General features: G+C 38.5%; 1 protein-coding gene across 1 annotated transcript in view; it reads right to left on the bottom strand.

Annotated features, from left to right (window-relative positions):
* The window catches only part of NAV3 (neuron navigator 3), a 921,889-nt gene that overhangs the window by 680,816 nt on the left and 224,472 nt on the right, over nt 1–16,601 (bottom strand). The window contains exon 2 of the mRNA XM_082254072.1: nt 7,163–7,560. Within this exon, the coding sequence (XP_082110198.1) occupies nt 7,163–7,234 (72 nt within the window). The 5' untranslated portion in view covers nt 7,235–7,560. The remainder of the gene's footprint in view (nt 1–7,162; nt 7,561–16,601) is intronic.

Below are 16,601 nucleotides of genomic sequence, written 5' to 3' on the forward strand. Positions count from 1 at the left end.
AACATCTACCGGAAGTTCTCACAAAGAGGCTGATTTACTAAAGTTGAGAATCCTGACACCAGCCCTTAAAATTTCCACTCGCCTGCTCGCTTGGCGAGTAGAAAATAGCTAAGGGTGAGCGTGGAGCCGCATTGGCGGGAACCAGATCAGCTTAACAGCTTTCCTCCTCCTGGCCGAGCAGCCACCGCTCTACATTCATCTGACTGTCAGGTAAGCTAAGAGATTTATCCTGTCTGTAAATGTTGGTGGGACAGGAGAAGCTCACCACTGACAGGGCTTCCATCTTCCCCTGGTCTTTCTTCCAGGTTCACTGGCTGTGGCACAGCACAGGTATGCCGTTCCTTCAGAGCGCATGCATCGGTGACGTCTTCGGCTGCATGCTGTGTGAATATCTCCTAAACAGTGCACATTTAGGAGATATTCACTCTAACTACCTACTAAGGTTTAGGCTTACCTGTAGGTACAAGTCCAAGTCGTTGGTGTCAGTGGCAGGAATAGTGCTCCATCATTGGTGTCAGTGGGAGGAATAGTGCCCCATCATTGGTTTCAGTTGCAGGAATAGTGCCCCATCATTGGTGTCAGCAGAAGTAATAGTGCCCCATCATTGGTGTCAGTGGGAGGAATAGTGCCCCATCATTGTTGTCAGTGGCAGGAATAGTGCCCCATCATTGGTGTCAGCGGGAGTAATAGTGCCCCATCACTGGTGCCAATGGGAGGAATAGTGCCCCATTGTCAGTGTCAGTGGGAAGAACAGCTCCCATTGTTGATGGCAGTGGGAGAAATAGAGGCTCATCATTAGTGTCAGTAGGAGAAATAGAGTGGCAGGAACTATGCCCTACTGTTGCTGACAGTGAAGGGCAACTAATGTCCCAAGGGCCGGACATCAGCAAGCAAAGAGCTGCATCCAGCCCACGGGCCACAGTTTGGAGACCGCTGATGTCAAGTAATTATTTTCCTTTTATATTTACATTGCTTTATGGTAATATTGTGAAAGTTTTTGTTAATATTTCTTCTTGTAACTTAATTCTGCATAAAACATTTAACAGTGTAATTTCATGAGATAATTTATGTGGAATGTTTAGGGGTGGAATTAGGGGCAGGGCAACTGTTGGCGAGTAACTCTTATAGCCTGGCTAGTAGCTCAGGACGACATTTTAAGCCCTGCTGACACAATAAATTAATTTACTATCTACTTCAAGTAAAATTAATATTTACACAATCTATTGTGTGAAGATTTGTAGTTCCTTTAGTAAAATCAGCCTGAATGAGTCTACAGGAAAGAAACCATGTTCAACATGTAGAGAATTCATTTTTGTAAAAAAAATAATATGATTTTCTTTTATTTACAGTGCTCTTTAAAATTAAAGTTTCATTTTAATTTAGGCTCATAAGTTAAATTAGAAAATGAAATTAGAAATATAACTAAAACATGAAACGAAGTTGCAGATACTTTACAATTCAAGTCATAACATTAAAGGGTAATAAATAAGACAAAGGGAAAATATATAAAGGGGTTAGAAAACTGGGCCAAGATCAAGTGCTCTAAATTAATATCTCCAGGAAGCCTAAAGGTAAAGAAGTTTAACTGTAGAGTTGCCAGCACCATACTGAACTAATACTCCATGTACAAATCACATCATGAATGTCATTACAAATGTTCTTTGGCTTTTCATCTGTCACGGTCTAAAAATTATTTTAGGAGTATTACAAACATGTAACTACATTTGAAATTACACAACATATAAAAGTAATTAATGCTACTATTTGATTAGGTTCTTTTTTTAAACAAGCTTCCAATGGATTACAAAGACTATGAATTAGTATACACACTGAAGACCATACTACTGGGCACCCCAGTCACATGCGAGTCATAGTTAATTCATTAAGACAGCCTCTAAGCAATAATATGTAAATAAATATAACAAAAGGCATCCTACAACATAACATACCATATACTGTCTAAGTAAAACAGTGCAAAATGTAAAGACATTTTAGTGGTAGTTGTTCATGTTGGTTTAATTTTGCAATCCCCTGGTGGTTAACATGGTGAATAATCATAGGTTGGAGTGCCCTTTTAACCCCTTAAGGACAAGGCCTATTTCTGACACTTGTTGTTTACAAGTTAAGCTATCTGCTGCCATAACCTCAGCATTTAATGTCAACGTACCAACGTAAATACACGGTGGGCAGCCTGGAAGTGGTTAATTAAGATATAGTTAGGGTACTTTCCTGGGGATAGTTGAAAAAATTCCCCAAACAAAAGTCCTTAATATCATCCTTAATATGAATGTGCAGGTAGAAAAGCACCAAACAAGATATAAGGGGAATAATTTAGTTATAGGCAACTAGGCTGTTCACTTTCCAAGAAATTTTCCTTTAGCTTAGTGAATGTTGTGAAAATTCACTTTGCTAAGCATACCTCACCATGAGCAAGGAAAACAAAAAGAAGCAAAAAGCCTGTATTTTTTGCTTGCTCAATTGGATGATGGAAGTCAGCAGAGCTTCATCTCATTCCCTAAAGTGGGGCACACACTATAAGAAAATCAGGTAAACGATTGTTCGATTTTCCTCATTGTTTCACAGCAAATCGGAACAGATAAAAGAATTTTCGTACGAAAATTTGTACAAAAAATCTCGTACTACAAAGGCTTTTTTTGTTGTTTATTGTTTCTGATCATGCGCAGTCTTTCTTTTCTGATTTTTCTCGTACGAAAACGGTACCCATTAAACAAAAATCCATTGTTTTTCCCGTACGAGAAACATTTTGGAGTTTGTCTCTTCGAGAATTTTCGTATGAAAATTTTGAATCGTCTGTAGAAAGTTCTGTACACACTATACAAAATCGGACGAAAATTCTTTGGACGAAAACGTTCGCCCCCAATTTTCTTATAGTGTGTACAAGCCTTTAGCTAAAGGAAAATGTCCTTGTAATGCAAACAGCCTATTTGCCTTTAGTATATAAACCCCATAGAGTCCAGGATTGTTCTTAATTAAAAATCTCATACGATAATTCCTATCACCTTTCAGAGCTCAGAGGGACACCCAATATTTAGAGCTACAATAAAATGTATACAAATAGAATCAGTAATCAGTTTGAATAGTAGACATACTATCAGAGCCCAATTAGTGCAATGAGAAAGGGCTCCTTAATATGTCATTAAAGTCTAGCTTGAAATGCAATATTACAACTATTTCTTTCAACAAAGGCATTCATGAGCAGAGGTGTATACTTCAGTAATGCATGGATTATGAACAGAATGATAGCCCCTTTTTACATTTTTTTTTTTTTGGTCAGTTCTTGGTACACATGACTTGTTATTAGTCCAAAAGCCTAATACACACAGGCCACATGTCGGACAGCATCAGCCGGTTAAAAAAAAAACGTCTGATATTCGGCTCATGTGTAATGCAGCCGGTCTGACATTCAGCATGCTTTTGTCGAAGGTGCATGACCGAAAATGGTCTGCTGATCAGCTTCAGATCAGCGCTCTCAGTCAATGGCTGAGAGCGCTGATCTGAAGCTGTTCGTGTGGGAGGGGGGGGGGATACCCTTGTCAGAACACAATAGCACAGCAGGGGAGATCACTGTACTAACATCACACAGTTTGTACAGTGGCTTCTCCTGAGCTGCAAGTTTTTTTTTCTTTCAGGTCTGTTGGGTTGAACAAAAAAAAAACTAGTAGTGTGTACCAGGCTGAAGGCTCTGTCCACACGCTTGCAGGTAATATAGTGCAAGTGCATTTTTGCGCGACTTCACGCAATTTTGCATGTTGTGTTTAGGGCATTTCAAAGGGCTGCCCTACACTGTAAAATCAGACAAAAGAAGTGCATGACCTTTTTTTTTAAAACTGAGCCACACCAAAACACATAGAACTTTGTAACAACGCTTTATGGTGCGTGTGAACATGCACGAAAGCGTGTACGTTAGCAAGATGCATTGGGGTGTCATTAAGAGTTATTGGCATCACCTTACATCTCCAAAAAATGGATGCATATTTTTGTGCGTTATGAGAATGCACACGATTTTGTGAGCATTCCTGCAATGCACAAATATAAACCTAGTCTAAGTTATTGCAAGAAAGTGGGTTTGCGACAAAGTGAGTTTGCCAGCCCCCCGAAGTATGTTGGATGTATTAAAAAAACAACATTAAGCCCTTAAAACAAACTTTACAGTCTTTTTTTTAAATGTAAAAATATATAAACTCAAAACCCAAAATTTATTATACTGTGGCTTACCAATCATTAGATGTGTTGGCTGCATAATTTTTCATTTCTTTGGCTTTTTCCCTCTTTTTTCACCCGGTGATCTGGCGAGTATTAGTGACACACGGCTCTGGAGGAATGAGCATAGGAGGCACGGCATACCAAAATTATCTGTCTTGGGCGGGGGGGGGGGGGTAGTGTTAAATGCATGAGCAGATTTAGAACCACTAACAAATTAAAGCCAAACTCCTGCTCACACTTTAGATTAATTAATGCACTTATTTACAGCACACAGTTTTTTTCCCTTTTGGGATAAAGGTTTTGCATGAATAAAAAAAAGCTGACCATTTTAATCACCCCCTACCAGTGTTAAGTGGTCTGTCTCATCCATTTAAAATAAAACATTCTGCTTGAGAGTTTGTGCTGTGAAAATCAGCAGACTTACTGGCTGGATTACCAGATAAAAATAGAAGAAAGAAAGCCTGATAAAGGAAACTAATACAGCCATCACATCTAAGAATTTGTAAGCTGCAATATAATAAATGTTTGCTTTTGGGTTTATTACTGCTTTAGGGACCTAGGTAAACAATCTCCCAATTCTAGCTGTAAATCTGATCCATCAAACATTTTATTTTCATTCCCACTATTATCAGATAAAAAAAAAAAAAGAGGCAAGCTTTCGGCCGCCTTTGCCTGCAAAATGCCCCACTGACACTTGGTCAAATATAAAAAAAAGATTTGACTTGAGATCATAAATACCAAAAGCCTCAAAATATTTTAGTAAATATAAGTTAAAATCAGGAACAGAAAATACAGTTTTCCAATGATGGCTTCAATCACTTCATAGTTTTACAAGAAGATATGGTAGCTTTACAAATGACAGCCATAATCTTGCGGAAGGTTAAAGCATGATATGAACATCCCAAGTTTGAAATCCCCATGATTTCTATCTATAAGTATAGGATACATCATACACACTAAAACTGTCATTGGAAATAGATAGAAGGAAACAAATAGCTTACCAGTTATACACAAATTAATTTAAACAAGGAAGATCTATATTTAAGAGAGACAGAAAACTTGCCAGTAAGACCAGGCAACTATATTAACATGTCAGCCTTGTTGCAAAGTGCTATTTTCACACGCAAATGAATGTACCATATTTTCCGGCGTATAAGACGACTGGGCGTATAAGACGACCCCCAACTTTTCCAGTTAAAATATAGAGTTTGGGATATACTCGCCATATAAGACTACCCCTCTTCCAATGCACACGCACACCAAATAAAAGTACTGTATACTGTACTTCTATGTTTTGCTATAATGGCTGCTTGTAAGCTTTGATTGGCTCTCCCTGCCTGCCCAGCCCTCCCTGTCTCAGAGATTATGGTATTGCCCAGGGTATAGAGCGGCGATGTGACCAGATAAAGGAGTGATTTTATATTTTATCTTTTATACCGGTATTTCACCTTAGTTTTTATATTGTACCATATACACTCAGTTGGGAAACATCATTTTATTTATTTTGTTCCACTTAATTTACACCCCTTTATCTGATAATAATAGATGTGACCAGATAAACCCGCCTCTTTCACCTGTCTGGCCCCTGCCCTGCTTGTAGTCTATGACACAGGATAGGTCTCCCTGTCAGAGTTGGTATCCCTGCCGCAAATGCGCATGCGCCGGATCTTCTTGCACATGCGCGCCTACACCGCTTCAGGCCTCAGGAGCGAGACGCAGGGACGGACGCTGAGAAGAAGGTAGGATACCAGAGCGGGCATGTCAGACGGGTGAAAGGCATGTTTTTCCCGACGCATCTGGTCACATCGCCGCTCTCTCCATACCCCGGGCATACCACGGATGTTTTTTGAGCCCCCCCCTCCACCGCATATTCTGAAGTTTTGGCGTATAAGACGATACCCGGCGTATAAGACGACCCCCAACTTTAGAGAAGATTTCCAGGGGTTAAAAAGTCGTCTTATACGCCGGAAAATACGATATATTATATCAAATCCAAATACAAATACTGCCTGTTTAAAAAATGAATGCATAAAACCTATAAAGCAGTTTTTTACAGCTATATAGGTGTAACATTTTAATAACAAGAAAATAAGTATTAACTTTTCAAAAAATTGTGAAATACTTAAAAGTTATTCTATCTGTAACACGTTGTCCCGTTCTATTAAAGTGTTATTAATTATTTATTGGATTATGCAGATGGGAACATTTTCTCCATAGCGATTATGAATAGCTAATTACTAATGCATGCTGTATTGTGCTGAACAAAGCAATAACACTCTATTGTCCAAGAGACCAGTCCTTATTTAACCTCAAGCCTCTCAAGCATAGTTACCCAAACTTTAAAAGAGGATTATAAAAAAAAATCTGTATATCAGTGGGCTGATTTATAAAAGGTTTGCCATTCCAGTGAGCCTACAGCTACTTCAAACAGCTACTCAAGTTTGAGAAAAACGTATGGTAGGACTTGAGGGATATGAACTAAGGGTTGCGTGGTTGGTAAACCTTTTGTAAATTAGCCACAAGGTATATACTTTTATCATGATTAAGAATCAAAGACATAACAGTATATTATACTAATGATGTGTTAGTCTGCAATGAAATGAAAAGTTACATAGCAATCTGGTTTCAGTAGCTAAATTATAAATATGCCTCTCTTTCCAGCTCATAATATGGCAATACTGATTAACTGTCCATGAGGGCATTTAATTAGGTTCCAAAAAAATCTTAGAAATAAAAAACACTATCATATAGAGTTTCAGCCTAAGATCGATGAGTATCCTTTACTTTCCAAACAACACCATCTTTTATTAAATCCATAATTAAAAATATAGTGGAGAATTAATTATGGCCAAAGATAATAGGCTTAGGGAAAGGTATAAGGAGCCCCATAGGTTTTACCATGGGTCATACACGTTATCTGTGATATATACGGGCTTACCTTTTTCTGATCTTCAAGCTTATGACTAATTGGATTCTTCCCATGTTTGCTCATTTCTGAAGATAAATCCATCACACCTACTTCTGGCCTTTGGAGTGGAGACTGCTCAGCAAACTAATCCACAATTTGGGAGTAACAAATACACAAATGTGCGTTTTCTTCCATCACAATACTGCGCTGAACATTACTGAGTCCAGGAAATTGTTAACAAGTGCATTTATCAAACCCAGGAAATAAACCTCGCAACTCAGTCTTGAAGCCTTCAGTATCAGCATATCGGTCTAAAACACAGACTCTGAATGAGACCTGTATCCATCTAGGACTTAAACCCCGGTTGCAATCTTCTGCATTCTTCACTCCCTTCCATTTTGGAGAAAATTTACATTTCTTCTATAAACCTGTCAAGATAAAACATAGAAATTTAGTGCTAAATCTAAACTCTAAGAATATATTGTACTGTATCCAATCAATCCACAGAAAAAAGACAGTAGTGATATTTTAAAAATGCAGTTCTTTCGGTTTATATCTCTAGATATCTAATCATCTGGCAGAGCCAACTACACAAGTTATTTAAAAAATATTCAATCTGTATTCCAATCTAGATAAATGCATACTAAGTTTAAAAAGTCTTCAGATTGCTTCACAGAGGGGTCTGGACCAGGGAGGGGGGCTTTTTAAAATTAATTTGTTTTTTTTTTTTTTGTATTGGTTGAGCCAGATGGACTTGTTTTTTTTTTTAACCTGATAACTATGTAACTTCCCCTCCATTTAAATATAAAATATAGAGTCCGGTGCGGGGGGACATGGGACAGGTGGCTGTTTGTCTTTGTCTTCTGTCTATTCTTCTCTTGGTCTCAGTTCTATCTGGCTTCTTCCTTCTCTCTTCTCTTTTCCTGATTTCCTGACTGGTTAAATTCTCCTACTGCCCATGGAGATGGGGGCAGTTCTTTTCTTTCTTTTCCTTTTGCTCTTTTGCTTTTTCGCTTCTCTACTTTCTTGGGGGTCTGGCTGCTGGAGTGGCGTTCTGGGCTCAGGCCCCGGAACCCTGGTCTGGGGTTGTTTGCTGAGGGCCAGGGATGCTTTCTGCTAATGGGCCTTTGATGGGAGCCGGTTGGCTCCCCCTTTTGGGGAGGGAGGCCGGGGGGGGGGGCTTCGCCCTTTCATGGACACAGTTTGTGCCCATTGGGGGTGTCTGGGGGGGGGGGAGCCCTCTGCTGGCTGAGATTCTATTAGAGTTTTGTGAGTCTTATGGACTCTTGATGTATCCCCTGGGAGGGGACTTCGGCTGATGTGTTTAATGTATTTTGCTGTTTATTTTGTCACAGACTACCTGGTTACTAATACTGTTTTGAGCCGTGTTCTGTTATGTATGGACCGGAGATAGGGTGCCTTCTCCCAGGCTGACCCCTTTTCTCTTGCCTATGTTTTTCTACATTTTCTAATTAAGCTGTTTTACTGTAATATGCTGTTTAAAATCAATAAAAAAACTATTGCATACTAAATATAAAATATATTCCTTAATGCAGTGAAAAACCTTGCACCAATCATTATCTTCAAAACTCCTAATATGGTATAGATTTTGTTTGTGTATGAATGAATAGAGAACGCAACTAATTTAACCTACATGAGGCTGAACAACTAAATATTTTTTTTTGTTATAACAAAAGCATTCTTGTATATTGCAGGCTACATTATTAAGTTGTGTAATTCATTAAAAAAAAAAAACTAAAAAGCATAATTACAAATTTCAGTTTAAAAAAAAAAAAATGGATTGCTTTTCCAACACGCAAGGTTTTGGCTTAGGCCAGCCTTTTGTGGGAGCAGCTTAATTCAATTACCTGACAAAAAAAGTAGTTTACAAGAAACAACTTAACTATAATTGAATGAACATCCTGATTCACCCTGCATGAAAATTACACTCTCCAAATATCCTGGGGGACAAAAGCAGAATAATAAAGCAAGAACATGTAGCCAGGGCTTTTACAAAGCAAAGTGCTTAACTCCAGTTTGCATTACTTATATATAAACTGACAACAATGAAATGTTATGCTGCCGAGACATAAAATACTACAAAAGAAGAGGAGATACATTGACCCACAGACTATAAACTGCATTTTAATTAAATATACAGGTATATATATTTCACTATTTATTTTAAATTTTTATTTTACTTAATATAGAGTGCCCCAGGACACTACATTATGAGTTTTCTAAAGGAAACCTAGCAGAAGCTGGTTCATTTCATTTTCTTTTCCTGATTTCAACATCATACTGCCTATGAACAGGGCAGGAAAAATGTGCATGAAAGAAAATATCTGAAAGAAAATAAAATATGCGTATACAAAACAAGCCTTTATGTAGCCTGCTGTCGCAGACAACCTCTTGGCCAAAAGACATGTAATGGTTGATGCTTTCCACGTAATACTGCTTCTGCAGAAGCACACTCATTTACATATTACTTTGATGGTAAGTTTGATGTGTAGGTTACCAGAGAATGCATCTCATGCAGAAGACCTGAGTAAGCATTTGCAAAGAATATATTAGTTCATGTTGCAACGTGCATGTTTTAACCACTTGCCGATCGCTGCTCTGCGTGCCCCCGGGTCAGGATAATGCAACCACTTTCCCATAGTCAATCGCCTATAGGCCTGGCGGAAATTGGGTAAAGACATAATATACTGTAATATTCGTTTGCAATATTTCATACCTACCTTTTCTTAACCCTGACTATAATGAATAAGAAAAGAAAATATATTAAAAAACACTAAACATTCTATAAGGATTAAAAATCCTCCCTATGTTGTGGATACAAAAAAAATGTTAGAATATGAATTAAAGTGAATGTAAAGTCTTGTTTTTTTAAAAATAAATAAATAACAAACATGTTATACTTACCTCCTCTGTGCAGTTGGTTTTGCACAGAGTAGCCCGGTTCATCCTCTTCTCGGGTCCATCGTTGCTGCTCCTGGCCCCTCCCTGTCGAGTGCCCCCACAGCAAGCGGGGCTGCTGTTCAGCCCCGCCCCCTGTCTCTCCTGATTAGCTAACTGACTTTGATTGACAGCCGTGGGAGCCAATGGCACTGCAGCTGTGTCTCAGCCAATCAGGAGGGTGAGTCCTGGACGGCCAAGGGACTCATTGACATCACTGGAGAGAGATGGACCTCAGGTAAGTATTGGGGGTGCTGGGGCGGCTGCTACACACAGAAGGATTTGTTATCTTAATGCATAGAATACATTAAGATAAAAAAAAAACCTTCTGAGTTTACAACTCCTTTAAGAACTAATTGTAATTAGTTATTTTTATTGTTTTATGCACACTTAGATCTATCATAATGCAGTCTAAGATATCTGTCTGTACGTGTAAATGAGATCTCTAATAAACATACTTCATCTTCATTGCATTGTATAAATATTGTATTCCCTTTGGCTTTCATGCTGCAAATTTCAAAATGTGAAGCAGACTCTTTTTTAATTAACATAATTAATTTAAACAAATGTAGAGCTGAACTAGCATACTGCTTTCAACAACAACATGGCAATATTTAGGGAATACGTTTCCATGGTATTGCTATTACTGCAACACAGGTGTGAAAATTATACTTTTTACTCATTACTTAGTTTAAATAAAAAGTGTGTATTTTGTAAAGTCTGTACCTGCTATTTACATATGAATCACCATTTTAAGCACACAAAATAGTCTGCAGGTTCACATCTGCAGTTTATCCTTCAGCAAATTTATAGTTATTAACTAATGGATTCCTTTTACCATGGCTTACATGGATAGGAGACAGCAATCACACATCATAAAAACAATATTGCCATTACAGGATTTAAACATGTCCATACATGAGCAACTTAATGTGTTACTTTGAAATAGAATATGTGTATTTCCAAGTTTTCTCATTACTTTGTGGGTTATATCAGCCTTACAAAAGCAGATTATATTAGCTTTGACTAATGTAACTACAGGATGTAAGGTATATCCAAGATCTATATAATACAAAAGAACCCTTAATAAATAAATGTAAATTACCTACTGGAGCTAAAACATTTAGCATCAGGTAATTCCTGGTTCCAAGGTGTTGGCACTGAATTCCAGAGTAGCAAAAAAGTATGGACCCCTACTATTACGGGAAAACGACTTTTGTACCGTTAATATTTACCTTACTCCCCTATCCTCCACCCCAATATATTATACCTTACTGTCCCTGCTCCTGTCAAATCCTAGCTGTACATCTCATTGGGGGGTGCACAGCCACCATGGCAAGGTCTTCTATCTTGGCAGGTTCTACTGCTGTGCATGTGTGGAAAAATCCCATCCATTTTGACCCATCATCAGGACACATAATGGAAGACCTTTCCATAAGAATGAATGTACAAGCATAAGTAAAAAAAAAAGAAGCTGGGTGACTTTGGTTCAGCTGGGTGACTTTGAATTGGCATCTGTGTGGTTCTCAGTTGGCCACACAGGGAGGCTATGACACCTAGGACAGGTGAGTATAAGACTGGAGAAGGGAGGGGAATTACTGGGGAAAATTGTACAAAATTATAGCTATCCTCTAAACAAGGGGTCTTCAAACTATGGCCCTCCAGTTGTTCAGGAACTACAATTCCCATCATGCCTAGTCATGTCTATGAATGTCAGAGTTTTCCAATACCTCATGGGATGTGTCATTCCGCAACAGCTAGAGGGCCATAGTTGTAGGATGCCTGCTCTAAACCTTATATATTTTTGTTTTTACACAAAGCAATGTTCTGTAAATTTCAACAGCTTTGAGTGGAAAATACAACCTATATACATTTATACACTTTGTTGGTAGAATGCATTTTGTATATTCAATCATTCTTGTAGTCAAATGTTTAAAATTGCCAGAAAACAACCTTAAAGCTCAATCTAACATCTAAATAACCCTTTACTATTTTCCAAGTAATTTGTAAGACTTACACTTTTTACAAGCTACAGGAGACATGTAGATCATCCACTAGAAGTCCTCCTTGACTTTTTCTTAATTTCCTAGATTAGATATTAGCCACATAGGCTGTGTATCATCTCCAAAAAGTCAGTCAATCAAACATTTAAAATGTAACTGTGATTCCTTTCATTGTGGGTTGTCCTATTCTTGTGCCCATCATGTCGGGACATTATCCTGGACATCGAGGTGGTTTGATTACTGGACACCCACATATGAAGACCCTACCTCCTCTATATTATACCTGAGAACCCTATTACTTTCTGTCTGCCTGGTTTATATTACCGTTGCCTGTATGTATTTTGTTAGTTTCTGCATTGAGGATTGTGTCTTTTCTTTTTCTTCTATATGCTTTGACCAAAATGTTGTGGGTCTTACGGGTCCTAATGTATATTACCTATATATACAGGTACGCATATGTTTGTATTTTATGACTAGGTTTGTAGCTTTTGGTCTGTCATGGACATTGTTCAATATTTGAAAAATATTTGAAAATCTGTTCTATATTGTATCTCAATACTCAATATTTGAAAAAATGTAATAAAAAAAGAGATTACCTATAAAATGTAATCTGAACAAAATCAAAAATTACAAAAATATGATGCAGACTGTCATTGGCATTAACACATTTTAAAGCCCTGATGAATGGGACCTCTTGAATCCCTCGACTTGTTAGCTGATTTTTCTGCTTGTAGAACCTATAATAGGGGGTGCATTCAAATCACACAGCAGTGTTGTCACCCTGTGCACAGGGCAATCTCAGAGAGACATGTCATTTTAAATAGACTTTAAGTAACTGCCAAACAAATTAAAACCCAACTCCAGATAACAGAAGCATTTACAGAAAGGTTTAGGCATATGAAAAAAAAATCATGAAAAAAAAGCATAAGGCCCCTTTCACACGAACTCTGATCAGATCCGCCTGTCAGTTTTTTAGGCGGATCTGATAGGATCCTCCATGCATCCCTATGGGGCAGAGGATGTCAGCGGAGACATCTCCTCTGCTATCCGATTCCGATCCTGTCCGTCCAGTGGATGGGATCAGATGGGATCGGTTGAGAACGGACAGGCGGTCCGTTCTCAATTGATCCCCCCATAGAGAACAGCGAGGATCTGACAGCTCCATCTCTGCACATAGAGCGGAGACGGAGCTGTCATCCGCCTGCCCAGCAGGGATCAGCGGATCGATCCCCTGCTGAGCAGCACGGAGTCCGCAGACGGAGGCGGACCGTGTGAAAGGAGCCTAACTGTTGTAAGTAACCCTGCCATTTTCTGTACAGTTTGCCCTAATAAAGCAATGGAGAACGATGGATCCACTGATAGGATCAACAGGTAATAAAGCTATGTTACGAGGGACCACACAAAAACGATTGTGTTAATGCTATTAACTGTAAATACCCTATAAGAATATTTTATTTTGCCTATAGTTATACTTTAACCTCCTAAATACTAACCATAATTAAACTCTAATTAACCCTTTTTCATGCAAGGTTAGATGTCGAGAGCATAAGTACAGTCCCAAGCCAATGTCTGCACAAAAACACACAGTTCAATGTCAAAACTGACAGATCCAATGCAAACAAGCATTGTGTAATGGACTTTATTTTGTAGCTCTAGTGGTGCCTTTTTTTTTTTCACAGTCTTTTTAGGGGTAAGCTTTATTTAACCAGTTCTGGACCGGAAGGATTTGCCCCCTTAATGACCAGGCCATTTTTTTTGTGATTCGGCACTGCGTTATTTTAACGGAAGATTACGCTGTTGTGCAACGCTGTACCTAAATAAAATTGATGTTCTCTTTTTCCCACAAATAGAGCTTTCTTTTGCTGGTATTTGATCACCTGTGTGATTTTTATTGTTTGCGCTATGAACAAAAAAAGAACAACAATTCTGAAAAAAAAACAATATTTTTCACATTCTGCTATATATCATTCCCAAAAAAAAATAAAAATAAAAACATTTTTTTCAACCTTCTAGGCCAATTTGTATTCTGGTACATATTTTTGTTAAAAAAAAAAAAAATATTCGCAATAACCGTATTTTGATTGGTTTGCACGTTTTTACTAGTAATGGTGGTGATCTGTGATTTTTAGCAGGACTGCGACATTGCGGTGGACAGATCGGACCCCTAACTGACATTTTTGACACTTTTGGGGGGACCAGTGACATTACTACAATAACCAGTGCTAAAAATATGCACTGTTGCTGTAATATCGACACTGACAGGGAAAGGGTAACACAGTGGTGATCAAAGGGTTAAGTGTGAGCCTAGGGGAGTGTTTTCTAACTGTATGGAGGATGGGCTTGTGAAATTACCATTGAGACCTGTGATCCTATATTTAAGGGCTTGAAGCTGAACTCCAAGCACAAAAACTAACAATTACATAGTTGGTAAGGTTGAATAAAGTCACTGGTCCATCCAGTTCAGCAGTGTGTGTGTGTGTATGTTTGTGTCATTACCATTTGCTACATCACACATCTAAATATTTTTAGAATTTACCCAAACTCCCTTCTAAGACTCGATTCACACTAGAGCGACTTGTCAGGCGACTTGTCAGCAGTCCATTGACTGCTACAGGACCCGTTCTAATAGGAGCGACACAAGTCGCTCCGACTTAGAGAAAGGGTCCTGTACTACTTTGGGGCGACCTCGGAGCGACTTGCATAGACTTCCATTATGTGAAGTCCGTGCAAGTCGCGCCGAAGTCGCGGTGCATGGCACTGCACAAGTCACCCCCGAAGTAGTACAGAGTCGTGCCGCCCCAGTGTGAACCGACTCTAAAACAACCAACTGTGGAGTCCCACATCCCTACTGCTTTAACAGTAAAGAACCCCTTATGCAGTTTAAGATTGAATCATTTCTCTTTCAACTTCATTGTGTGATTGCGTGTCTTCTTTCAAGACCTAAAATTAAATCGTTTTCTCCCAATGGTAGAGTTACCATGTAAAGATTTGTATATCGCTATTATATCCCCTCTTCAGCGCCTCTTCTCCAGGGAGAATAGGTTTAATGCAGGTAATTGTAGTCCTTCCTCATAACTGAGGTTTTCCAGTCCCTTCTTGATTGTTGCTTTCCTCTAGACTCTCTCCAGTTTCAGCACATCCTCCCTAAGGATTAATAACTAGAACTGGACAGCATACTTAAGATGTGACCAAACCATTGTGGTAAAATGACAGTTTTACCTCTTGAGTAAATACCCTTTTCAACTCATGATAATAGTCTGCTGGCCTTCTTGCTGCAGCTTAGCACGGCATGCTATTGCTGAGTCTGTGATTTACTAGAAACCCCAGATCCTTTTCCATGTTTGATTCCCCCAGAGGTTCCCCTCCTAGCAAATAAATGACATGCAAAGTTTTGACTCCCAAGTGCATGACTTGTTTTCAATAATAAACCTCATCCTGCCATGTAGCTACCTATCATTCTATTTTATTGAGGTCTTCTTGTAAAGTTGCTATACACTGTTGTGAAGTTATTGCCCTGCTTAGCTTGGTATAATCAGAAAACACTGAAACTGAACTATTTCTATCAACCCTATATATGAGTAATGAGCAAGTTAAACAGAATTGGTCCCAGGACAGAACTCTGGGGCACCCCACTCATACCTTCAGGCCACAAAGGATATAAATCTACTTTGAGAGCACCACATGCCTTTGCAGGCCCAGTTATTACCTTGTAAAAGTAGCAGGGACATCATCACTGCATTGCACTTAGCCTGTGTAGAGATCAGTGGGAGTAATCCCGCAGGTCCACCAACTATAGGCTGCCTGCAAATAATTTTAAGAGGGTGCCGATACAAGACCAGTCACCCTGCACAAGGAGAGAGAGCAGCCGACCAGAGATGTATAGTAACTAAGTAGAACTACTTCACTACTGTACTTAAGTACCGAGAGGCGGTATCTGTACTTTCCTAGAGTAGAATTTTTTTCTCCTACTTCCACTTTTACTTCACTACATTTTTTCAATGATTTCAATACTTCTACTCCGATATTTTTTTTTTGTGCTGCATAGTTACTCATTACAATTTTAAAAATTACCACTGCCAGAACAGTAGATGGCAGGTTTCATGAAGCTCAAAACATGTGTATTATCAGCGCATACGAAAATAAAAGCTACTGTATGTATAAATAAAAGCTGCATTTGAAATAATAAAAAACAATATGATGTTCAAACTTTTGACTTCTTTCTTTAATAACTACATAACACAGTACTTGTACTTTTACTTTCAGTACTTGAGTAGCAATTTTTTTTCAAAACTACTGGTACTTTTAATTTCAGTACTTGAGTAGCAAAATTTTTAAAAAAACTACTTGCAATACTTAAGTACAAAAAATGTTGAATACTTTAGTACTTCTACTCAAGTCACTTTTTGATCGAGCACTTCCACTTCTACTTAAGTCACTTTTTGATCGAGCACTTGTACTTTTACTCAAGTATGGGTTTTGAGTACTTTATACAACTCTGCAGCCGACTA

Source organism: Pelophylax lessonae, assembly GCF_965119305.1.
Source record: "Pelophylax lessonae genome assembly, chromosome: 4".
NCBI lineage: Eukaryota > Metazoa > Chordata > Amphibia > Anura > Ranidae > Pelophylax > Pelophylax lessonae.